This window comes from Physeter macrocephalus, chromosome 18, assembly GCF_002837175.3.
Source record: "Physeter macrocephalus isolate SW-GA chromosome 18, ASM283717v5, whole genome shotgun sequence".
Classification (NCBI taxonomy): Eukaryota; Metazoa; Chordata; class Mammalia; order Artiodactyla; family Physeteridae; genus Physeter; species Physeter macrocephalus.
Window position 1 is genome coordinate 5679400 of NC_041231.1, and position 26027 is coordinate 5705426.

General features: G+C 51.6%; 1 protein-coding gene across 1 annotated transcript in view; it reads left to right on the forward strand.

Moving 5' to 3' along the window:
• CFAP100 (cilia and flagella associated protein 100) overlaps nt 1–20551 on the forward strand; it is a 56744-nt gene extending 36193 nt beyond the window's left edge. The window contains exons 6-15 of the mRNA XM_024117279.1: nt 231–311; nt 699–880; nt 1120–1152; nt 1229–1355; nt 3356–3404; nt 3485–3639; nt 17426–17561; nt 18680–18885; nt 19565–19658; nt 20438–20551. Coding sequence (XP_023973047.1) covers nt 231–311; nt 699–880; nt 1120–1152; nt 1229–1355; nt 3356–3404; nt 3485–3639; nt 17426–17561; nt 18680–18885; nt 19565–19658; nt 20438–20551 — 1177 coding nt within the window. The remainder of the gene's footprint in view (nt 1–230; nt 312–698; nt 881–1119; nt 1153–1228; nt 1356–3355; nt 3405–3484; nt 3640–17425; nt 17562–18679; nt 18886–19564; nt 19659–20437) is intronic.
• Nucleotides 20552–26027: the final 5476 nt, after the last annotated feature.

The window sequence follows — 26027 nt, forward strand, 5'->3', positions numbered from 1 at the left end:
CCGCCCAGCCGGCCCGACCCCGGCCCGCGCGCGCTCGCCGCCCAGCCGGCCCGACCCCGGCCCGCGCACGCTCGCCTCCCGCCCGGCCCCGACCCCGGCCCGCGCGCGCTCACCGCCCACCCAGCCAGGCCCCTCCGTGGCAGCTCCCCCGCCTCCCGCCTTGACTGAAGGCGGAGTTGATACCCCTCTTGAACACCCTGTGATTGACTCCCTCCCCTCCCCGCCCCCAGGGCTGAGAAGGAGTCCAAAGCGAAGATGGAGAAGATCCTCGAGATCCGTGATCTGACCACCCAGATCACGAGCATCAAGAGGTGAGGTCAGGCAGCAAGCTGGGCCCTGCGCCGTCCCCGCCAGCACATCTCCGGGAGCCAAAGGAGCCCCATACAACACACACCTCTGAACCTCGGCTCTCTCAGAGACCCCAAGCCCTGTGGGGCTTTTTCAGATGAGGTGGCCGAGGCCAGGAGAGAGTCGGTGGCCTTCCTGAGGCCACACCACCGGGGCAGGGCTCGCTCCACCCTGAGAGCGGCTGCAACTCAGGGGGTGTGAGCCGTGCTGGTCCCGGGAGGGCGGCCTCCTTCCCCGCACACGGTGTTCCGGCGCCTGTCCTCCAGGAGGACTGGGAGCTCTGGGCCCGGCCTCCCCTCCAGGGGGCCCAGGGACGGAGCCTGACTTCGCCCGTCCCCTCCCGGGTCTAGTGAAATCTCCAAATTTGAAGACACTCTGCAGAATTACAAGGTCTACAAGGATTTCCTGTACAAGCTGTCGCCCAAGGAGTGGCTGGAGGAACAGGAGAGAAAGCGCTTGGCTCTCTCAAGGACCAAGGAGGCGGTCGAGGCCTCTGAGGAGAACATGCTGTTCTCTACACTCGGGGACAAAGGTAGCAGGAGAGAGAGGGCGTGCCGGGTGCCCCTAGAGCCTGTGTCCAGCTGGCTCCAGGACCTGGGCCAGGCCCTTTCCCCTGCTTGCAGAGCCCCCCGGGCTCAGCCCACACACTCCTCGGAGAATCGCCGGCTCTCAAAGCAAACCTTCCTCCTGCCGCTGAGGGGGACCTCGGGGAGGGTCCTGGGGAACTCTGTGCCCCTGAGCCACCTGAGACTCCTCCCTTGCTTCGCGTAGGAGCAGAGATCAAGGGCCAGACGGGTCTCAGAGGTACGTGGCTGCCCCAGGCTGGAGGGGCCCTGCTCCGGGCTGGGGCAGATGGACAGCCCTCCTCTGCTTCCTCCAGAGGAGCAGGGTCCAAAGAAGCCCACCAAGCTCCTGCAGGTGACACAGCTAAGGCAGGTCCCGTCCGGCACTGTCAACCACCAGGAGGGCACCCAGCCCAGTGTGCCTGGCAAGCTGGACCCCAGAAGGTGAGTGGGCTTGGTGGGGGGGCGGTGACGGAGGTGACTGGCCTGCTGCGGAGCGGTCTCCAGTGGCTCTGGCCAGGGGCACCCCGGCTGGGGGGAGAGGGGGAGGAAGGGCTGTTTTTATCCTGGATGGTCTGGAGTCAGACTTAAGCCTGAAAAGCAAGGTGTTTCCCAAGCAAAGCTTTCTTTCTGTCTGATTTGGCGAACTTGAGCTGGGGTGGCCCAGTTGGGCGCTGGTGGGACAGTCAAAGGTACACAGGTGAAGCGCTAGGTGGGCGCCTGGGACAGGACGCACCTGCCCATGCCCTCTGTGGCAGGAGTGCTGGCTGGCGACTGGCAGAGCCCCCGAGCCTTTCAAGAGAATCAGGAAGTCGGGATTTTCATATAGAAGCCCCCAGTTTTAATGGTGACAGTCACTTTTAAGTCTTTTAGCAAACACGGTAAGGGACAAACAGAAATGAAACAGATCCAGACCCGGTGACTTGCCCCGTGGTCCCTCTGACACCCACCTCTGGGACCGCCAAGCCCCCCTGGGCTCTCATGGGTCTCTTCCTGCAGTGCCCTGACACCCCCCCTCCACCCCCGCTGTTCTCCAGCTGTGACAGGTGACAACGGGGCAGACCTCCTGCCCATCTCCCTCCTCCCTGTCTCCTCCAGCCCAGCCACCCCAAACCCCGGCCCCTCCTGCAGGGCTGCCCGTGCGGCGGGGCGGGGGGGGGACTGGGGCACTGAGCAGCCAGGCGAAGCTGGAGCCCTGGCTCTGCTTCCAGCGCCTGCCCTCGGGGCCAGGGCTGCAGAGGCCAGGAAGTTTCAGCGAAGCACTGCCATGATGGCACTTAGGTCTTCTGTTCCTTTCTTCTCTGATACTGTAGTGTTATTGAGCTATCACCAACTGCACAAGCCAGGCACGTGCAACAGGTTCACTCTGGTCCCTGAAACCCCTGTCGGTGGTGCTGTTTCCAGCTGAAGAGGTTATGTGTGTGTGCTTCCTCGCCCTAGGTTGCCCTCAGCCCTGGAGCTCCCTCCAGCAGGCTCCTGTCGGGACAGAGCCTGAGAACAGAGGTCTGGGCCCCGCCCTCTGCTAGCCATGTGACCAGGGCCACTGAGCACATGTGGGCAGGCTGTGGGCCGCACAGGGCACTCGGCCGACAGGGCAGGTGGGGGCTAAAGTCCAGCCCAGCCCCAGGCTCTGTGCTCCTGGAAGGAGGATTCTTAGAAGGGCACCTCCTGGGCCAACAGTGTCCTAGCGGTGACCCCGGCAGGTGACCGGCTCTCTGAGCAGCCTGTTTCTCATTTGCCGAATGGGCATCAATGTGCATACGGGGCGGGGCACAGGCCTGGGAGTGCGTTAGCTGTGGGCGTGGGCCCTGCGCTGTCATCTCCGTACTTCACGAAGGTCGGGGCCTGCAGTCTCTCAGGCCTCGGCCCAGCTCGCCCCGGCTGCTAGCCGCCCTCGCCGGCTCCGGGGCCAGCAGAACCTGCGCGTCTGCGTAGGGTGCGGGCTGGAGCAGGCCGGGAGGGGCGACGAAAGCAGGTTTGAGGTCGGTCCAGGGCCCCCTGCAGTGTCGCGGCCCAAGCAGCCATTCCTGGGGCCTCTGAGCCCACCCAGCACGGTCCCTGCTCCGTGGTGCGCGTGTCACAACAGCTGTGTGTGGGACCAGCAAGGACACGTGCCACGGCCGAATCTGACAGAGGAGGTGGGCGGGAAAGGCCCGCGGTGAACGGGGAGCCGCAGGCGCACAGCTGCCGAGCCCCTAGAGTGCGGGAAGGAGCCGGTGGGGCAGGAGCAGAGCCCGCCCCGGGAGGCTGCGAGCTGTAGTCTGAGCGGAATGAGAGGAGCTAGCTGGGTGCGGACCCTCGCCCCCTGGCTGCTGTGTGACAGCTGGGGGCTGAGAGGAGCCTGGCGCCACCGCCTCGGCAGCTTGAGAGACGGGGGTGGGGGCGAGGGGCGGGCGACGCGGGGCGTCACGCCCTCAGGCCTCCCCGACCCCGTGTCTCCGCAGGGCCCGTTCTACCCTCTCCGTGCAGGAGGACCCTGATGGCGACGGGGAGGTCAGTGCCCGCTCTGGGTGAGGGCCGCAGGAGCCGGGCCTGCGCTGGCCAGCAGCTGCACCTGGCTCTGGTTGCAGGAGCAGGAGCTGGAGCTGTACTTCACGGAGCCCCAGCAGCTCCTGGATGTCTTTGTGAAGCTGGAAGAGCAGAACCTCTCACTGGTCCAGAACACCCAGGAGATGGAGGAGGCCTTGGAGGAGCTGAGCTTCACCCTGAAAAACACCCAGATGCGCATGTAGGTCTCACGCCGCCGGGCGCCCGGGCAGCGAGGGGGCTCTGTCACTGGCTTTCCTCCTGGGACCTCCCACAGCAACTGGGAGCTGGGCTGTGTACTCCCCACCCTGTGCCTGGCTTCAGTTTTCTGGAAAGCTCCATTTGAAGGCTTAAGGCCTGGCTCTGGGGAGAGGGTGTGTCTTCTTGGGCGGGGGGCTGGCGTTGGGAGCAGGCCAGGCCCCTCCCCACCCTGGAGCAGCTTGTACCCAGAGGGGGAAACCTCCAAGGCCTTCTCACGCAGGGGCTTATTGCTGACACTAGGCCCCCCAGAGCTGGTCTGGGCAGGGTCAGGCTGGGGCACCACGTGAGGCCTGCTGGGAGCCAGGAATCATCCATTTATTCCCAAACAGTGACTAAGCACCTATTCTGGATCAGACTGGGGTCTAGGCTCTCCAGGGATAAGGTAAGGCCCTGCCTCGTGAGCTCACAGCCCGTGGGAGCAGACTTAGAGGCTCACAGATTTGACTTGTAGGTAGTAACACATGCTAGGAGGAAAAGAAAGAGTGACATAAGAAGGAGGCCGAAGTGGAGGGTCGCAGCAGATGGGAGAGGGTAGGGGAGGCTTCCAGGGGAAGGTGTTCTTTAAGCCAGGCACTTCCTGAGCGATGGGAAGCCACATGGAGATCTTGGGGGAAGAGGGCTGCACGCAGAGGGAAAGCACGTGTAAAAACCCTGAGGTGGGATACGGCCCAAGGCTATGATGTCCCAGGGGAACCGTGTTCTTGAGTGCTCATGTCTTGCTGGCCTGCATCCTGCCTTGGAGAATTTCCTACTGAGAGTCTCCAGAATAATACAGAAACATAAGCTCTCAGGAAAGACTGTTTCCTGGAACTTGGGAAGTGGCAGAGATACAAAGAGAGATGAGCTGGGGAGAGGCAGGCGGCCTCCCAGACTCCAAGAACCTGGTAGAGGACATACACGTGCACCCATATGCCTCATAGCAGAATCCTGGCGGGGCTGTCTGGTAGCTGGCCTTCAGCCAGCTGAGCCATCCCCAAGATCACCAACAGTTTATTTCCAGGGGAGTCACAGCCCATATGCATTTAACTTCCATGAACTCAACCATCATTTCTAAAAAAAAAAAAAAAAAAAAAAAAAGGAAGAAAGAAAAAAGAAAAAGAAAACTTTGGGACTTCCCTGGTGGTCCAGTGGTTAAGACCTCGCCTTCCAATGCAGGGAGCGTGGGTTCGATCCCTGGTCGGGGAGCTAAGATCCCACGTGCCTCACAGCCAAAAAACCAAAAACTTAAAACAGAAGCAATATTGTAACAAATTCGGTAAAGGCTTTAAAAATGGTCCACATCAAAAAAATCTTTAAAAAAAACTTTAAAAATACAACAAATAAACAATTTGAGTAGGCCTGTCTATTAAGGAAATTGTATCAATAATTAATAACCTTCCATGGGCTTCCCTGGTGGTGCAGGGGTTGAGAGTCCGCCTGCCGGTGCAGGGGACGCAGGTTCAAGCCCTGGTCTGGGGTGATCCCACATGCCGTGGAGCAACTGAGCCTGTGCACCACAACTACTGAGCCTGTGCTGTAGAGCCCGCGAGCCACAGCTACTGAGCCTGCACGCTACAACTTCTGAGCCTGTGTGCCACAACTGCTGAGGCCCACATGCCTAGAGCCTATGCTCCACAACAAGGGAAGCCACCGCGATGAGAAGCCCGTGCACTGCAACAAAGAGTGGCCCCCGCTCGCTGCAACTAGAGAAAGCCAACGTGCAGCAACGAAGATCCAACACAGCCAAAATAAATAAATAAAAATTAAAAAATAAAAAAACCTTCCAAAACACAAGGTACCAGGGCCAGATGGATTTACTGGTGAATTCTACCAAACATTTAAGGAAGAGATAACAGTTTTCTACAGTCTCTTGCAGATGATGGAAACAGAGGGAATACTTCCTAACTCCTTCTCTAAGACCAGCATTCAGCGTTAACCTACCTAGTAACAAAACCAGACAAAGACATTACAAGAAAAGTACAGTATCTCTCATGAACAGAGATGTAAAAATCCTCAACAAAATATTAGCAAATTGAATTCAACAATGTATGAAAAGAATTATACACCACGATGAAGTGAGATTTTTCCCAGGGGTGCAACGCTAGTTTAACATTTGAAAATCAATTAATGTAATCCACCACATCCATAAGCTAAAGAAGAAAAAAGCACATGATCATATCAATAGATGCAGAAAAAGCATTTGATAAAATCTAATACTCATTCATCATAAAAACGCTCAATAAACTGGGAATAGAGGAGAATTTCCTAAACTCGATATAGGATGTCTACAAAAGCCCTACAGCTAACATCATACTTAAAGCTTTCTTGCTAAGATCAGGAACAAGGCAAGGATGTCCTCTGTCACCACTCCTTTTCAACATCATACTAGAAGTCCTAGCTAATGAAACAAGGCAAGAAAAGGAAATAAGAGGTATACAGGCTGGGAAGGAAGAAATAAAACCTTCTTTGTTCACAGAACACATGGTCATCTGTGTAGAAGAAATGAAAGAATCAACAAAAAAACTCCTGGAACTAGTAAACTATTATAGCAAGGTTACAGAATACAAGGTTAGTATACAAAAGTCAATCACCTTCCTATATATTCACAATGAACAAGTGGAATTTGAAATTGAAGATATATTAGCGTCCCCCAAAATGAAGTGTTTATATAGCTAACAAAATATGTACAAGATCTATATGAGGAAAGCTACAAAATTCTGATAAAAGAAAGCAAGCCATGTTTATGGGTAGGAAGACTCAATATTGTCAAAACATCAGTGCTTCCCAACTTGATTTATAGATTCAATGCAATCTCCATCAAAATCGCAGCAGGTTTTTTTATGGATATTGAAAAACTGACTCTAAGATTTATGTGGAGGCAAAAGACCTAGAATAGCCGACTCAGTATTGAAGGAGAAGATCAAAGTTAGAGGACTGACGCTTCCCAACTTCAAGACTTAATTGGCAAAAGAATAGACATAGAGATCAATGGAACAGAAAAGAGAACCCAGAAATAAACCCACATAAATGTGATCAACTGATTTTTCACCAAGGGACAAAGGTCATACGACGGAGCAAAGATAGTCTTTTCAACAAATTGTGCTGGAACAACTGGACATCCACATGCAAAAAAAAAAAAGAATCTAGACACAGACTTTACACCCTTCACAAAAACTAAATCAAAAATGGATCACAGACCTACATCTAAAATGCAAAACTGTAAAACTGGAAGAAAATATAAGAGAAAACCTAGATGACCTTGGGTACGGTGATGACTTCTTAGATAAAACGCCAAAGAAGACAGTCTGTGAAAGAAAGAATCGATAAGGTGGACTTCATTAAAAATTTAAAATTCAGCTTTATGAAGAGCAATGTCAAGAGAATGAGAAGATAAGCCAGAGACTGGGAGAAGATATTTACAAAATATATGATAGAGGGCTGTTGTCCAAAATATACATTGTTAAAAATTTAATATTGTTAAAAAATTGTTAAGATTTTAATATTGTTAAAATTTCACAATAAGAAATAAACAACCTGATTTTAAAAATGGGCCAAAGATCTGAACTGTCACCTCATCAAAAAAATAGTCAGATGGCAAATAAACACATGGATAGATGCTAGGCATCATAGGTCCTCAGGGAAATGCAAATTAAGGCAACAATGAGAGGGAATTCCATGGCGGTCCAGCAGTTAAGACTCCGAGCTTTCACTGCCTAGGGCTCGGGTTCTATCCCTGGTCGGGGAACTAAGATCCCACAAGCTGTGAGGCGTGGCCAGAAACAAACAAACAACCGAAATACCATTACACACCCATGAGACTGACCAAACTCAGAACACTGACAGCACCAGGTGCCGGTGAGGATGTGGAACAACAGGAACGCTCATTGATGGAGGGGATGCCGCATGGTGCAGCCACTTTGGAGGACAGTTGGGCAGTTTCTAACGAAACCAAACGTACTCTTACCTTAGGATTCAGCACTCATACTTCTTGGTGTTTACCCAAGGCGTTAAAATCTTATGTCTACATAGAAACCTGCACATAGATGTTTATAGCAGCTTTAGTCATAATTTACTCAAAACCTGAAAGCCACCAAGATGGCCTTCAGGAGATACAACCAGACAGTGGAATGTGATTTGGTGCTAAAAAGAAATGAACTGTCGAGCCGTGAAAAGACATGGAAGAAACTTAACTGCATGTGACGAAGCGAGAGAAGCCAATCTGAAGAGGCTACAAAACCGTATGATTCCAACTCTACGACATTCTGGAAAAGGCAAAACTATGGAGACAGTGAAAAGATCAGCGGTTGCCAGGAGTTGTGGGGTGGAGCGATGAATAGGGAGAGAGCACAGGATTTTTAGGGCAGTGACCATACTGTATGTGACACCGCAATGATGGGTAAAGCCCACATCCATAGGATGTACGCCAGCGAGAGTGAACCCCAGTGTTAACTGTGGATTCTGGGTGATAATGATGGGCCCATGTGCGTTCATCACTTGTGGTAAACGGACCACCCTGGCGCGGAATGTCAATAGTGGGGGAGGTGGGGGGCAGGGGAAATTCGGGAAATCTCTGTACCTTGCACTCAGTTTTGCTGTGAACCTAAAACTGCTCTAAAATATGAAGTCTGTATTTAAAAATACATACAACAGCAAATGAGCAGTGTATTCCCACAGTGGAAGCAAGAGTGGCCGTGTCAGAGACAGTGTTCTGAAACTCTCAGGAGTGCCACAGTGGAGTCAGGCAGAGCAGCCCAGGGCTGGGCTCACGCCATGGCACCAGCAGACGGGCAGATGGACGGTGCGGCCTGCCCACAGCACTCTCACTGGGTGTCCACCGCTGCTGTGACAAATTAGTGCAAACCGAGGGGCTTAAGCAACCCAGAATTATTCTCTTACAGTTCTGGAGGCCAGAATCGCGAAATGGGTCTCGCTGGGTTAAAATCAGGGCGTCGGCAGGGCTTCGTCCTTCCCAGGGGCCCTGAGGGAGAGCCCTTTTCTGGCCTTTTCCAGCTTCCAGAGGCCACCTTGCCCTTGCATTTTCAAGCCAGCAATGCCAGTGGAGGCCTCCTCCCCTCACATTGCTTGACTCTCTTTCCTGCCTCTGTCTTCCGTTTACAAGGACCCTTGTGTTACAGTGGGTCCAACCCGATAATCCAGGACCATCTCTCCATCTCAAGGTTAGCTGGCTAACAGCCTTAATTCCATCTGCAACCCTGGTTCCCCCTTGCCAGGTAATGTAATATATTCCCAGGTTCGTGGGATTAGGGCACAGACATGTAAAGGGGGCCGTTACTCACCATACAAATCTACTGAGCAGTCAAAAGGAACAGACTATCAAGCCAGGCAGTGATGCGGGTGAACCTGACGCACATTATCCCGAGGGAAAGAAGCCAGGCACCAGAGAACACCTACTATCTTATTAATCGGGAGGGCTAGAACCCACCGTGTTTGTGATCCGTTGCTGCATCGCAAATTACCCCAAAACTTGGTGGCTCAGTCTAACACACATTTATTATGTCAGGCTTTCTGTGGGTCAGGGACCTGTGCATGGCTGGGCTGGCTCCTCTGCTCCGGGGCCTCACGGGGACTGCTGTCCAGGTGGAGGCTGGGCTGCAATCAGCCCAAGGCTCTGAGCTCCGAGCTCGTGCACACATAAAAGGATTTCGTTCCTGGCTGGTTGTCAGGATTCGGTTCCTGGCCGGTTCTAGGCCAGAGGCCACCCTCAGTCCCTGCCACGTGGGCTCCTGGATATGGCAGCTTGTGTGCAAGCCAGAAAGCCATCGGAGAGAATCTCCTAGCAAGACGGAAGTCAGGATCCTCTGTAACCTGGTCACAGAAGGGACGTGCTTGCTCTCACGCTCCACTGGTGAGAGCAAGTCGCTGAGTTCAGCCTGCGTTCACGGTGTGAGCATCTTTGAGAAGCCAAAATGAATGGAGACTTCAGCCCATCAGGTGCCTTTGGCTGGGGAAGGGGAGGGAGGAGACCGAGGGGGCACGGGGAAGTTTGGGGCTGTGCAAAGGCCCTGTAGCTTGATTATGCTGGTCCTTACACACCGTGTACGTTTGTCTAGCCCCGCCGTAAACACAAAATGGTACATTTCTGATACGTAGATTAAACCGCAACCACCAAATATTATTCGGTGAATTCAGGACTTTTTACGGCTGACTTGGCCAGTCGCCTCTGTATGTTGACTGGGCGCGTAAGGTTGCAGGACGAGCGCACAGGGCATCATAGATTCTCTGTCGGGGAGGGCCGTCAAGGGCACCGCACGTGAGGAGTCGCGTGCGACCCTGAGGGCGAACATTCACAGTGTTGTGCAGCCATCACCTCCATCCATCCCCGTAACTCTTCATTTTGTAAAACTGCAGCTCTGTCCCCACCAAACACTGACTCCCCTCCCCCTCCCCAGCCCCTGGCTCCCACCATCTACTTTCTGTCTCTGGAGACATGACTGCTATAGGGCCCTCATGTAAGTGGAATCATACAGTATCTGTCCTCTGTGTCTGGCGTAGTTCACTGGGCATAATGTCCTCAAGGTCCATCCGTGTTGTTGCAGGTGTCAGAATGTCCTTCTTCTGTCAAGGCTGAATAATATGCCATTGTCTGTGTAGATCACGTTTTGTCCATCCATTCATCTGTTGTTGGACACTGGGGTGCTTCCACGTTTTAACAATTGTGGACAATGCTGCTGTGAACATGGGTGTACAAATATTTAACACCCTGCTTTCAGTTCTTTGCAGGTATATGCCCAGAAGTGGAATTGCTGAATCATATGGAAACTGTAGTTTTAACTTTTTGAGGAACTGTTTTTCAATGTGAAAAGGCCCTATACCTTGATTATGCTGGTCCTTACACAGCATGTACATTTGTGAAGCCGCATCGAATGGTATACATAAAATGGGTACATTTCTGATATGTAACTTAAACCTCGATAACAGAATATTATTTGGTGAATTTAGGACTATTTTGAAGATCTGTCATGAGGTGGGTTAATGTTTATAATGTTTATACTTGTTATATCTTCTAGCTGTATTGAATCTTTTATTAATATATAATTTATTAATATAGAATGTTCTTCCCTGTCTCGTAACCTTTTCTGATTTAAAGTCTGTCTGATATTAATATGGCCACTCCTGCTATCTTTTGGTTATATTTGTATGGAATACTTTTTTCATCCTTTGACTTTCGACCTGCTTGTATCTTTGGATCGCGAGTCTCTGATAGGCAGCGTCTAGCTGGGTCATGTGTTTTTACCCATTCTACCAATCTCTGTCTTCTGATTAGAGAGTTTAATCCATTTACATTTAAAGAAATTACTAGGGCTTCCCTGGTGGCTCAGTGGTTGAGAGTCCACCTGCCGATGCAGGGGACACGGGTTTGTGCCCCGGTCCGGGAGGATCCCACATGCCGCGGAGCGGCTGGGCCCGTGAGCCATGGCCGCTGAGCCTGCGTGTCCGGAGCCTGTGCTCCGCAACGGGAGAGGCCACAACAGTGAGAGGCCCGCGTACTGCAAAAAAAAAAAAAAAGAAAAAAAAAAAAGAAATTACTAATATGGAGGGACTGACTTCTGTCATCACGCTATAGCAACCTTTATAGCTCTTTTTTTCAATCTCTCATTTCCTGTATTACTGTCATCTTTTGTGTTTAGCTGATTTTTTTTGGAGTGAAATATTTACATTCCTTTCTCATTTACTTTTGTGTATGTTTTATAGCTCTTTGTGGTTGCCATGGGGATTATATTTACTAACCTAAAGTTGTAAATAACACTCAAATTTGAATCTATATCAGCTTAACTTGAATAACATACAAAAACTGCTCCTTTACAGCTCCGCCCCTACCCCTTTTCGTTGCTGATGTCTTCATACATTGTGTGCCCCCAAACATAAACTAATAATTCTTTAAATGCGTTAGTCTCTTAAATTATGTAGAAAACAAGATTTGGAGTTACAAACCAACAAGTTTCAGTAATATTAGATTTTTACACTACTGATTTTTTCTTCTTTAAATGTATTAGTCTTGTAAATCATATAAATAACAGAAAGTAGAGTTACAAGCCACTGTTACCGTAATACTGGCTTTTGTACTTGCTCATGTATTTACCTTTATGGAGATTTTTATTTCTCCATGTGGCTTCAAGTTACTATCAGTAACCTTTCATTTCACCTGGCAGGACTCCTCTGGGCATTTCTTGCAGGACAGCTCTAGTGGTCACCAAGTCCCTCAGCTTTTGTTCATCTGGGAATGTCTTGATTTCTCCACTTTTAAAGGACCCTTTTGCCAGATGTAGGATTCATGGTTGACTTTTTTTTTTTTCCTTTGAACACTTTGAATATATTGGCCTTCTGTCTTCTGGCCTCCACAGTTTCTAATGAGAAATGTGCTGAAAATCTTATTGAAGATCCTTTGTATGTGGTGATTTGCTTTTCTCTTGCTGCTTTCAAGATTCTTTGGCTTTTGATTATCCTGTGATTGTTTGTTATAATGTGTCTCAGTGTAGGTCTCTTTGACTTCCTCATACTTGGAGTTCCTTGAGTTTCTTTGATGTTTATATTCATCCAGTTTAGAAACTTTTCAGCCATTATTTCTTCAGATATATTCTCCGCCTCTTTCTCTCTCTTCTCTTTCTGTGACCCCCACAATGCATATATTGGTCCTCTTGATGTTGTCCTACAGGTTCCTTAGGCTTTGTTTGCTTTTCTTCAATCCTTTCCTTTCCGTTCCTCAGCCTCCATAGTTTCCATCGTCCTCTTTTCAAGATCACTGATTGTTTTTTCTCCCTGCTCAAATTTGCCTTTGAATCCCTCTAGTGAATTATTTATTTCAATTATTGTGTTTTTTAGCTCCAGGTTTTCTTTTCTGATTTCTTGTTAAGTTTTCTACTTCTCTGTGGATATTTCCATTTTGTTCACACATCATTTTCTTGACTTTCTCCACATCTTCTTTTAGTTCTTTGAGCATCTTTTAACACAGCTTTTAAAAAGTCTTTGTAGTATACCTGCCATCATGGTTTTTTAAGGAACAGTTTCTTTGTTTTCCCTGTAAATGGGCCATACTTTCTCATTGCTATGTGTGCCTTGTGAATTCTTGGTAAACCCTGAATATTTGAGTCTAATAATGTGTTAACTCTGGAAATCACATTCTGTCTCTTCCCCAGAGTTTTCTGTTTATTGTTGCCATTGTTTATTGGTTTTGTTTTTTTCTGATTGTTGTACGCTATCTTTGTGCTGAGAATCAGCCTGAGGTGTAAACTTAAGGTCTCAGGTCTTTCCTGAGACTTCCCCTTGTCTTGTGTGGCCCCTTTCTAATTTTCCTCCCATATATGCAGTTGCTTTTTAATGTCTTTGTCCTTTAATGTCTGGCTCTCGAAAGGGGAAAGGAGGGAAAAATGAAGTGGGTGCGGGGAAAGCTCCAGTCCTTTAAATGCCCTGGAAGTCAAGTCAACCAGAGGGAATCAGAAGCAGCAATCAGTGATCAAAGCACAGCTCCTCATATTTGGAGGGCAGGGTCTTTTTTGCCCACCCTGGTTCCTGCGAGCTGTGTGCAAGGTGCTCCAGGAACAGCTGCGCGGATGCTGCCACAGGGATGGAGGTGGGGGATAGGTAGCTGTTACTGTGCTCAGTGCTGAAGTGGACAGAAATTAACACAGTTTTACATCAGAGTCTTCCCCTAGAAACTGCAAGCCTCAACAGACTCCAGAGTTACAGAAGAGCTCCATCACAGTTCTGCTAGTGCAACAGTGGTCTGGACGGGGAGGTAGCCTCCTGGGGCTTCCTACTCTACCATCTTTCCCTACTTCAAAATATGTTATTTTTGTTCTTTTTGCTGCTATTTCTGCAGGAAAATGGTAACTGCTTCTCTTTTGCATGGTCTTTGAATGACCTTTATTCACATCTGGTTGTGCTTGCTTTTGTCTCTCTCTCTCTCTCTCTCTCTCTCTCTCTCTCTCTCTCTCGCTCTTTAATACCAGTTCAGTAAACTTTCTGAGTATATGTCCCCAGGTATTTATGAAGGGATTCTCTTTCTTGTTACTGTCTAAAAAACCTATTATAACTTCTCCAGTTCAGCCCAGTGGCTCTAAGAAAATTTCAAACACATAAACATATACAAAAGTAGAGAGGTGGGACTTCCCTGGAGGTCCAGTGGTTGAGACTTCGCCTTCCAGTGCAGGGGGTGCGGGTTCGATCCCTGGTCAGGGAATTAAGATCACACATGCCTCGGGGCCAAAAAACCAAAACGTAAAAACAGAAGCAATATTTTAACAAATTCAATAAAGACTTTAAAAATGGTCCACATCAAAAAAAAAATCTTCAAAAGTAGAGAGTATGGTATAATGAGTCTCCAGGATCCCATCACCAGCTTCACCAGTGATCAACTTGTAGCCAATCTCCCTTCACCTAGACCCCACCCACTTCCCTATGTCCCATATTATTTTTATAAATTTATTTATTTATATATTTATTTTTGGCTGTATTAGGTCTTCGTTGCTGTGCGCAGGCTTTCTCTAGTTGCGGTGAGCAGGGGTTACTCTTTGTTGTGGTGCATGGGCTTCTCATTGGGGTGCACGGGCTTCTCATTGAGGTGGCTTCTCTTGTTGCGGAGCATGGGCTCTAGGCACGTGGGCTTCAGTAGTTGTGGCATGGGGGCTCAGTAGTTGTGGCTTGCGGGCTGTAGAGCACAGGCGCGGTAGTTGTGGTGCATGGGCTTAGTTGCTCCACGGCATGTGGGATCTTCCCAGACCAGGGCTTAAACCCATGTCCCCTGCATTAGCAGACAGATTCTTAACCACTGTGCCACCAGGGAAGTCCCTCCCATATTATTTTGAAGCAAATTCCAGGCATTGTATCATTTAATCTTTAACTATTTCAATAGGTACTTCTAAAAAGATGAGGGCTCTTTAACCACAATACCATCATAGCATTAAAAAAAGAAATCGTTAATATTGAATATTCAAAATCCATAAATGGAGTTTTTCAATCATTAATTTGATTTAGAATCCAAACAAGATCAATAGTCTGCAATCAGTTGTATCTTTAAGTCCCTTTCAACCGCTAGGTTTCCTCCCTGTGTGATCACTTTTCTGGTGGCAAAATGCTCCTCAGATGCTGTGCATTGGATTCCCCCAGGGATCTTGCTTTTTAAAAAAAATTTTAGTGTTTTTTTAAATTGAAGTATAGTTGATTTACAATGTTGTGTTAATTTCTGCTTCACAGCAAAGTGATTCTGCCACACAAACATATATATATATATTTTTAAAATATTTCTTTCCATTATGGTTTATCACAGGATACTGAACATAGTTCCCTGTGCTATACAGCAGGACCTTGTTGTTTATCCATTCTGTATATAATAGCTTAGATCCGCTAACCGCACACTCCCACTCCCTCCCTCCCTCAACCTCCTCCCCCTTGACAACCACAAGTCTTTTATCTCTGTCTGTAGTCTGTTTCTGTTTCGTAGATAGGATCATTTGTGTCATATTTTAGATTGCACGTATAAATGGTGTCATATATTTGTCTTTCTTTTTCTGACCGACTTTGTAGGATAATCTCTAGTTGCATCCATGTCGCTGCAAATGGCATTATTTTATTCTTTTTTTTTTTTTTTTTTTTTTTTTTTACTTTTTGGTCGCACCCGTGGCACATGGGATCTTAGTTCCACGACCAGGGATTGAACCACCCGTGCCCCCTGCATTGGAAGCACTGAGTCTTAACCACTGGACCGCCAGGGAAGTCCTATTACATTCTTTTTTTATGGCCGAGTAGTATTCTATTGTATATATGCAACCCATCTTCTTTATCCATTCGTCTGTCAATGGACACTTAGGTGGTTTCCATGTCTTGGCTATTGTGACTAGTACTGCTATGAACATGGGGGTGCATGTATCTCTTTGGCTTAGACTTTTGTCTGGATATATGGCCAGGAGTGGGATTGCTGGATCACATGGTAGCTCTATTTTTAGCTTTCTGAGGAACCTCCATACTGTTCTCCACGGTGAGTGGCTGCAGCAGCTTGCATTCCCTCCCACACCGTGGAGGGTTCCCGGGGATCTTGTTAAGCGAAGTCTCTAGTTGGGCAGGTCCTGGGTGGGGCCTGGACCCTGTGTTTCTGACAGATAGGCTGGTGATGTGCACGCTGGTCTGAAAGGACGACACTGAGCACTGTGTCCCTCATGCCCTGCATTTCCTGAGTCTTTTCTCCTTTACCAGTGGGATCTGCTGGCAGAGAAAAGCCTGTGACCCAACAATTTGACATTTAAAGAGAACTAGTGGGGAAAAGGTACCTTTTTATCCCAGTTACCTGGAGAAGAAATAGATTAACAAAATTACCCCCCGGCCCCCAACCTGGTCCATGTAACAGAGGTGCCGGCTGCAGGGTCACTCGTGGGTCCAGGCACTGGACGTAGAGGAAGCTTTACAAAACAGGCTAGAACCGAGTGCAGTCATGTACCCTTAGGAGATGCATCGCTGACCCCAAATGCACCCGCCCTTGTGGTGGGCACTCAGGGTTGGAGGGGGGTCCGGCCTCTGTTATTGTCCCGGGCAGCCTGCGTGCACCCCACAGGGGCCTGGGGGGAGGGTATGTGTGAGCTGCGTGTGGCCTCTCAGGCCATCCACCTCTGAGAGCCCAGGAGAGCTGGCCAGACCAGGTCACGATCCCTCATGCTCCGGCTTCTGGCCTCAGCCCACAGCCATGGGGCTACAGCCTGGGGTGGGGCACCAGGAGGCTGAGGCCCGTAACCCTGTGGCGGTGCATGTGACAGACCGGTGGCCCCCAGTGGGCAAAGGAGCAGCAGCCCATGGCACTTGGCCTATAAACGAGAAAATGTCAGTAGGTTCCATCAACCAATGGACAGAGCCACAAAATCACCGTAGGGGTAAAGGACACCTCTAGGCCTCCTGGCACTGCTGGCTGAGTGGCCAGTGTCCTGCTCGCTCTGGCCAGGACTTGCATGCAGCCGCCCATGCAGGATGGCCCCACGACAGCCCTAAGAGCCAGGATTCCTGCTGCAGAAACCCCAACATACGACGGTCAGTGTCTGCCGTGATTGTGGAAGATTTTTAAAAAATTTCACTGTATTATTTCACGTGAAAGTTGATTGTTGCTATCGTATTCCTAAGAGAATTGAAAACATGTCCTCCCAAAGCCCTGTCCTGTCAATGTCCATAGCAGCATTATTCCCAAGAGCCAAAAGGTGGAAACCACCCAGATGTCCAGTGGTGAATGAATCCATCAGCAAAGTGGGGTCTCTCCACACAATGCACTATTGGAGTCATAAATAGACCACAGTGGTCACAGAAAGGAATGAAGCTCTGATACACGCTACAACACGGACAGACCTGAAAACATTATGCTGAATGAAAGAGCCAGACACAAAGGGACAAATGTCGTGTGGCTCCATGTTAATGAGATATCCGGGAGACAAAGTAGGGGAGACGGAAGAGTGGGAGTGACCGCCTGGGTTTCTCTCCAGGTGGTGAAAATGTTCTAAAATTAGATTATGGTGACGGTTGTACACCTTTGCAACTCTACTAAAAACAATTGAATTGTACGCTTGAAAAGAATTTTATGGTGCATTACATACCTCAGTGAGGCTGGTTTTTGTTTTCGTTTTTTTTTTAGCGTGGATTGTTAAAGATCTTACATTTTCCTCCTGCATCTCACCAGCGCCTCTGACCCTGGGCCTCACCCAGCCCTCAGCACGCGGCAGAGGCCAGCAGGCTCAGAGACGTGCTGTTCCCCCATCCAGGGACCGGGAGGTCAGCCAGCTGAAGCAGTGGATCGACACGCTGATGACGTCCATCGCCAAGGAGGAGGAGATCGCCGCGGAGCTGGAGCTCAAAGCTCGCATCTTCCATTTTGGCGAGTATAAGGGTGATCAGGAGGTAGGGCCTCTGGATGGACAGACGGCTGCCCGTGGGCGGTGGTGGGCATGTGGCCGCAGGCCAGGGTGGGAGGGTGGGGGCATTCATGGGCACCTGCTGGGGCAGGGCCCAGTGCCCAGAGCTCGGAGGGTGGGAGAGCGAAGCCCCGGGGGGTGGCGCTCGGGGGCTGCCCTGGCCCCTTGCCACCGTCCAGGCTCTGGGCCTGACCCAGGGGCACCACTGGACAAGGCCGTTGGCCTCAAACCGGAGCCAGCCACGTATTCATACCCCGTGGACAGGCAGCTCCCCGACACACCTCCTCTATCCCTTGCTTCCTCCAATGACTACATCAGCTTCTTAAACATGCACAGTGTGTCTGGAAGTGACCCTGCCGGGAGGAAGGCAGGCACATCCCCAGCCAGGCTGGGAGGGTGAGAGAATTCTGAGGGCACAGAGGCCAGGGATGTGTCCTGGGGCCCGGGACTGGGCACAGCCCTCCTGACAGCACGCCAGGGGCCCAGGGTGTGGACCTGGCCTCCTAGTTCATTCAGATTCCTGTGGAATGCCTGCCGTGCGCCAGGCACCGGGCCAGGTACACGGGATGCCCCAAGAGCAGGCCAGGCGTCCGCGCCTCCTGCAGACTAGTGGGTGCTGGCTGTGCCCTGTGCCTGGCCTGTGCCTGCTGTTCCTCTCGTAACCAGCCCGTGGGACAGGGGTGTTGAGTTTTCTGAATGCCAGGACAGGCTGAGAGAGGGGGGTCCACCTGCCCAGGGCTACACAGAAAGCAGGTCACAGAACATGGTCCTGGGGGAAGCTGAGGTCAGCGCGGGGTCAGAACAAGGAGGGCTCCTGGAATAGGGGACTGGGTCTCAGTGGGCACCCCGAGGCCCAGGCATGAGCCCCAGTAGGTGCCGGGACTCAGGATCTGGCTGACCACAGGAGGGTCAAGGGGTCAGGCACTCTGGCCGAGAGAAGTCCAGGCATCCAGTTGTGCCCCCCCCCCAATTCCCGAGCCCCACCGCCTGCCGGGCAGGGCCCTGGGAGGTCAACCAAGCCGCAGCGAGAGGTCTGGCAGGCTGTGGCACGGGGCCGGCCCAGGCCCGCGTGGCCACACTGGAGGGGGGCCTCCCACCTCGCAGAACCAGCTGCTGGAGAGTCTGAACCACAAGGTGCTGGACGTGTACCGGCAGTGTGTGGGCAGCCAGCAGGAGTCCAGCCTGGGCACCGTGAAGATGCTGGCCACCATCGAGCACCGGCTGGGCGAGCTGCTCGAGAACCTGGAGGGGGTGCCCCAGGTGAGGGTCGAGCAGGCCGAGAAAGCCAAGGAGAAGGAGCGCTGTTTGAGGTGAGGTCCCGCAGGTCGCGCGGCTGTCTCTCAGCGGGAGGGCCCGGGGGGCGAGGGGCCCTCACACCCCTGCCTCGGCTCTGGGCTGGCGCTGAGGACAGAGGTCGGATGCGGCCCTGCCCGCGGAGCTCCCGAACCAGGGCAGGACCTGGTGCAGCATGCTGAGGGAGGGGAGCTGGGGTCTGGGGGGGTCTGGGGGCGTCTGGGTGTCCAGATGGGGCGGCACGCTCAGCCCGACGGAGAAAGTCCCTCTTTGGGAGTGGGGCGTGTGGTGGCGTCGAGGGGCCTGGGAGCCAAAGTGAGGGTGCGGCCAGCCGCAGGTGGACCCCCCTCTCTCAGCCTGGACAGAGGTTTGACGGCCACAAGTACAGAGGAGGACACGGGACTCCAGAGCTTGCTGGGGCCTGGCCCTTCAAGGGTGGTGATGGGGGAGCAGATCAGTGACCAGGGATGAGGAGCCAGGAAGTCGGGTCTCCCGCGGGGTTGATCCCAGAGCCGCGACCCGCAAGGAACAAGGGTCAGAAGCCGGGCCCTGACCCCTGGCAGGGAGGTGGGGAGGAGAGGAGAGTTTTCTCAGAAGATGGAGGGCTGTGGCCTGAGGGCCGTGTGGGAGGGAGCTGGTGACTCGGTGGCCTTCCCTGGGCCTCTAGTCACAAAGCCCTGTGTCCCTGCCACGCAGACTCCGGGAAGAGAAGCTAAGGCTGCAGAGGCAGCTCCAGGAGGAGCGTGTGCGGCGGGCCCAGGCTCGGGCCCAGGCCGAGGTCAGGAAGAAGGTATGCAAGGTGGCCCTGGGGACGCGCCGGGGCCTGGGACGGGTGATGGTCTGCAGCCCCCCTGGCTCGCCCCCTTTCGCAGATGCTCTTGCTGAGGTCCTGGGGGGGAGATGGGTCAGCAGAGCGGGGTCAGGGGGAGCAAGTTCTCCCGTTCGAGGCCCGCCGCCCCACCTGCTCCTCAGGACCTGCTTCCTCTGGGTACCCTCCCAGCCCTGCCCGGCTGCGGGCCCTCCGCCCAGAGCGCTGGCGCCCACAGCTCAGCCCCCACCCCGGGGTCCCACCTAGTTACAGCCAGACCGCAGGCCAAGGTCATCACCCCTCAGTAAGGGCCCCCCAACAGCTGCGTCCTCCACCACAGCAAGTGGGCTGGAGCGGCCTCTGGCCTCCGGCCCCTGGCGTCAGGATGCGTGGTCCCTAAAGCAGGCCTGAGCCTGAACGCGGCCCCAAGGGCAAATGAGGACCCTGCGGGGTCTCCCGTAATCCTCGCGGCAGGAGACGCGGGCCCTTCAGCCTGGCGTTTCCCCTGAGTTTCCAGGTTTCCCCCCTTCTCTCCGCACCCCGGCCCATCCCGGGGGGCAGGCCCGGTCCAGGCTGCTTAGACCTCCTCCCCCCCAGCGCTCACGGTGGCCCCGGCCCGCCCGCCGACCACGAGTGGCCGCGAGTGACCAGAGAGGCTGGCATGGGCCCTGGGCTCCTGGCGCGCTCGGGGCGGGTGTGCAGGCCTCGGCCCCGGGGCCCTGAGGCCAGGGCGCAGGCTCACGGCGCGCCCGTCCCCGCAGAGGGGCAGGAGGCTGGTGTGCCGCTCGCGGCCGCCCGCCGCGCACAGCCAGCACGAGTCCAGGCGCGAGCTGGCGGACGAGGACGAGGCGGAGCAGCTGTTTTTCTTCACGTAGCCCACGGGCCACCTGCTGCCTGAGGAGAAGCACAGGCGGCGGGCTGACGCGCCGGGACGCGCCGGCGCCGGCCCCGTGCCCCTCGCTCCCGTGCTGTCGCTTCGGTCTCGCGAGAAATAAAAGCTCGGTCGCTCTGGTACCCCGAGGCCTGTTTCAGGAGGCAGACGCCACAGCAAAGTGTCAGTCTCCCCTCATTCGTCATTTAAATCAGCACATAATGAGAGACGAGCCCGTTTTGCGCGTCAATTCAGTTAGCTGCTGAGACAGAGGGTTCCTTCCTGAGCTGAGGCTTGGGACAAACCCAGCACCGCCCTGAGATGAGGTGTAGGATCCACCTCGGTTCCACCGTGAGGTGAGGTGTGAGATAAAACCCAGCTCCGCGGTGGGTTGCGGGGTGCGATCAGCCCCAGAACTACCTGAGATGGGATGTGAGAGCACCCGCAGTTCCACCGTGAGGTGAGATTCGGGATCAACCCTAGTCCCCGTGGAGTTGAGGTGTGAGGACAGCCCGAGTTCTACGTGGGAGGCGTGTGGTGAGGTTCAACCCTGTTCTACCTGAGGCGATGTGGAGGGTCCCCTCTAGCTCCAGCCAGAGGTGGGCTGTGGCATTCCCTCCATTCAGAGGTAAAGTGGGTCGTCAACCCCAGTTCCACGTGAGGTGAGGCGTGGGACCGACTCAAGTTCCGCCCTAGGGTGAGGCGGGGGCCCACCTGCAGCTCCGTCCTGCGGGGAGGTGCCGGGTCGGGCGCTGTTCCCCCCTAACTCGAGGTGTGGGGTCAGCCTCAGCTCTTCACCGCGGTGAGGTGTGGGAACGGCACAGGTGGAACGGAGCTGAGGTGTGGGATCCACACAGGCTCCAGCCTGGACGGAGGTGTGGGGTGAACGCCGCTTCTCCCTGAGGTGAGGTGTGGGATCACCTACGATTTGATCCGGAGGCGACGTGTGGCGTCGAATCCACTTCCAACCTGAGGCGAGGCGTGGGATCAACCGTAGGCCCCACTGAGTTGAGGTGTGAGAACAACCCGTTATATCTAGGCGAGGTGTGGGATTGACCCGAGTTCTACCTGTTGTGAGTTGAGAGGTTTAACACTGTTCTACCTGAGCTGACGTGGAGGATCTTCTTCAGCTCCAAGCTGAGGTGAGGTGTGGGAGCAACTGCATTTCCACCTTGAGGTGAGGCATGGGGTCCCCCCCACTTCAACCCTGACGGGAGATGTAGGATCAACCCCAGCCGCACCCAGTTTGACGCGTGGAGTTCCCTGAGGCGAGATGTGAGATCAGAGTTCTACTCGGGGTGAGATGAGTTAAACCCCAGTTCTACCTGAGGCGAGGTGTGGGATCAACTCCAGTTGCACCTTGACTCGAGGTGTGGGATGAACCCCAGTTCTACCCCGGGGAGAGGTGTTGCATCCGCTCCAGCTCCACCTTCAGGTGACATGTGGGATAAACCCAGTTCCACCTTGGCGTGAGGTCTGTGGTCAATCCAGTTTCGCTCTGGGGGAGGGGTGGGATCAACCCCGTTTGCACTCTGGAGGGATTTATGAGCTCACCCCAGGTCCATGTGTGTGTGAGACGTGGTTGATTAGCCCAGAGTGCTGGGGCAGGAATTGTCTGTTGGGTGGAGCCGAATGAACAGACACAAGAGTATTTATTGCAGACGTTGAGTGTGCCGGGATTGAACGTTGAATTAAAACGTTTTCTTTCTAAAGAGTAAAAACTGGATTTTGCGAAATGAGTGTATCTGAGAAGTTGGTTATTTGCACGCGTCGTCTGTAAATAGCGGTTTTTAAATGCGCACAGTGAGGGTGCAAGTAGGTTTATCTGAATGGTATTGAGTGAGTCACAAGGCGTGAAGGCTGGATTGCACAGAGTGTGGGTGGAAATAGTGGCTGTTGAATAAGTCCTGAGACTCCCTCTGGCAGGGTGTCCTCGTTGGGTGGGGATGGGTGGGGAACATGAAGGCACGGGGTCGGGTCAGATCTTAGAGGAGCTGCCAAACAGCTCTGTCCCTGTTCCTTCCCTGTCCAGGAAAGGGAAACCCCAGAACATTGAGAGGAGAATCAGTAGGAGGGAAGAGGTCTCTGGGTCACAAATAGGACTGCTTATATATTGTTATTTTTAGGGTCCATTCTGTTAACGTGTGTCTTCACTAAGAAATCACCAGTTTGCTCTAGATCTTTAGTTTGATGCAATACGTGTCTCTTATTCTACAGAATTGTCACATTGAGTGAACAGATACTGATACTTTATTATTAATGGAAATCCATATTTTATTCAGTTTACCTGTATTCTACCTTTTCTGTTCCAGTATCCCATCCAGGGCACCACATGACATGTAGTCGTCGTGTCTGTTTAGTCTCTTCTGGGCTTTGACCGTTTCTGACTCACCTTGTTTCTATGACCTTGACAGTGTGGAGGAGGACTGGGCAGGTTGCTGTTTTTCTTGTGATTGGACTGGGGTTATGTGTTTTGAGGAGGCAGATCACAGAAGTCAAGTGCTTTCTCATCACTTTATATTAAGGGAATAGGCGTCAAGGCAACTTGTCACTGTTAATCTTACTTGGACTCCTGGCTGAGTTATTAGTTGTCCGCTTTTCCCACGGTGAAGTTACTTTTCTCCCCGTGTCCATACTTGTGTCTTCTCTTGGATGAACTTAGTTTGGGCAACCCACGCTTCTGTCGAAGGGAGGTATCGTCACCTCCGCGATGGGTGGCTGAGTGTCTGCATCAAATACTTGGATTCTTCTGCATAGGAGATTTTTATTCAATCTGATTTTAAAAAAGAAACCTATGCAATCACTTATTTTGACCAGTGTGGACACCTGGGTAGGTATTTTAAGCTCTTGGTTAAAATGCAGCACTACAGTTTTCGGTTGCTCAGTTTATTCCTGCTTTGGCTATGGGTTCTTTTCCTTCCATCTTCTTGCGGGAATGATCATTTTTTTTTTTTTTTGCCTGCTTTGATCACTTCTTGGGTCCCGTTTCTATGAGACCTCTGTGGGCAGGAATTAAATTTGTTTCTTTTTCTCCTGTTGCTCTGTCTCGTGTCAATTTTATTATTAGTCCAACCACAGGAACTCAGGAGGGATAGAAGGAAAAAGGTCCCCCTCCCCAACAGTATACATACCTAATTATAAAGATTTCTGTGTGGAACTGTCTGTATCCATAGTAAACGAAAGGTGAGTTTATAATAATACCTCCAACATGATCCATTCTTACACGGATGCTGTACATCTTCCCTTGTGATCCCGAAACGCGATCTCTGTGCGCCAGTGCTGAATTGAATTTTGGAGACCGAGTTTTGGGTGAACTAGAAGCACAGGGAACTATACTCAGTACTCCGTAGCCAAGTTACGACGTCTTGCATTTATGGGGCCTTAACGATCTAATGTCCTAGAAAAAGGGGACTGCACCAGGGTCCCTCTGCGTGTGAGCTGCTCTGCACGCAGGGGCTCCAGGCCGGCCAGTTTCAGGGGCAGCTGCAAAGTGACCCCTTCCAAACCGTGCACTCTCCTGCGCCCTGGACACGGGGGCACATGGCCCTGTTTGGGAGCCTCTGGTGTCAGCTGGGTTCTCCCCGGCACACGTGGAATTGTGCATTGGTGGTCGACACAAAGGTTGGGGTTCTCGGGCACGTTGTAGGGGTGCCCTGAGCTTCCAGGCCTCCTGCAGGAAGGGCTGCCCTGTGCCCCCCGCCCTTCCTGGGAAGGACCTGCCCGTGATTTTCTGAGCCGAGAATCTGACTCTGTTCTACTTCACACACAAGTTATTTCTGTGTGTCTTTAAGATACGCTAAATTTTGCAGGAATAAAATAATGAAGTGATTCTAGCGAAGCTTGTTCTCATAGTTATTCAGAACTTTGCCAAGAATTCTCTGACATTTTGGAAAATCAAATCTCCTGGTAAAGGGGCTCAGGGTTTCTGAATTCCCAGTAAATACACCAGGATTGCTGTCAGCACAGTAATTCAAATTATGTAGAGAGATTCCTATTTGTCCTCATTTAAAAATATTAAATATAAAAGTTGAATTGAGTTGAATGTATCTGCCTTTTCTTAAATCGAAACTGAAGTAAAATTTAAGCAAGCATCTGATTACTTAGTGTAGTTAAAGCCAAACACTCACCTATTAAATTATGTATTATTTTATTTAAATGTATTTATCTTGAATCCTCCTCTCTGTTGTAACTATAGCTGCATAGATACACAATATACATAATTATACTTAAATTATATGTGTAGAGAAATTATCTTATCTCTGCATCTGATTTCAGAAGGTGAGGGGAGTGTTACAAAGTACTTGATATAAAAGGGGTGAGGGTCTGACGGGCTGACAGAACCCCCATGACATAGCATTTCATTCCCACTAAGGTGCTAGAATCGAAAAGACAGACGATAACAAGGGGAGAAATTGGAACCTTCAAACACTGCTGGTGGGAATGTGAAATGGTGCCACCATTTTGGAAAACAGTCTGGCAGTTCCTCAAAGTGTCACACATGGAGTCACCACATGACCCAGCAATTCCACTCCTACGTACAAACCCAAGAGAAAGGAAAACATGTCCACACGAACACCTGTGCACGCATCTTCATAGCAGCATGATTCACAGCAGCTAAAAGATGGAAACCACCCAAATGACCATCAACAGGTAAACGGAGAACAGATACACACAATGTGGTCCATCCACACAATGGAATATTACTCAGCCGTGAAAAGCAGTGAAGTATTGACACTCACTACAATGTTGATGAACCTTGAAAACATGATGCTCAGTGAGAGAAGCCAGGCACAGAAGGACACTCTCTTAGTCTGCTTGGGCTGCCATAGCAAAATACCAGGCTGGGGGCTTCAACAACAGAAATGTATTTCCTACAGCTTTGGAGGACAGAAGTCTGAGATCAGGGTGTCAGGATGGTCAGGTTCTGGTGAAGCTCGTTCTTGGCTGCAGACGGTGTCTCCTCACTGTATTCTCACATGGAGGAAGGGGCCAGGGGGCTCTCTGGGGTCTCTTTTATAAGAACACTAATTCTGGGCTTCCTGCTGGTGCGGTGGTTAAGAATCCGCCTGCCAATGCAGGGGACGTGGGTTCGAGCCCTGGTCCAGGAAGATCCCACATGCCGTGCAGCAATGAAGCCCGTGCGCCACAACTGCTGAGCCTGTGCTCTAGAGCCCGTGCTCCACAACAAGAGAAGCCACCGCGATGAGAAGCTCGCGCACCTCAACGAAGAGTAGCCCCCGCTCACCGCACAGCAACGAAGACCCAATGCAGCCAAAAATAAATAAATAAATAAGTAAATAAATTTATTTAAAAAACCCCACTAATTCCATTCATGGGGTCTCCACTCTCATGACCTCATCACCTCCTCCAGGCACCATCTCCTAATACCATCACCTTGGGGGTTAGGATTTCAACATGTGAATTTTGGAGGGACACAAACATGCAGCCAAGGACAACCACAAACTGTATGATTCCATTTA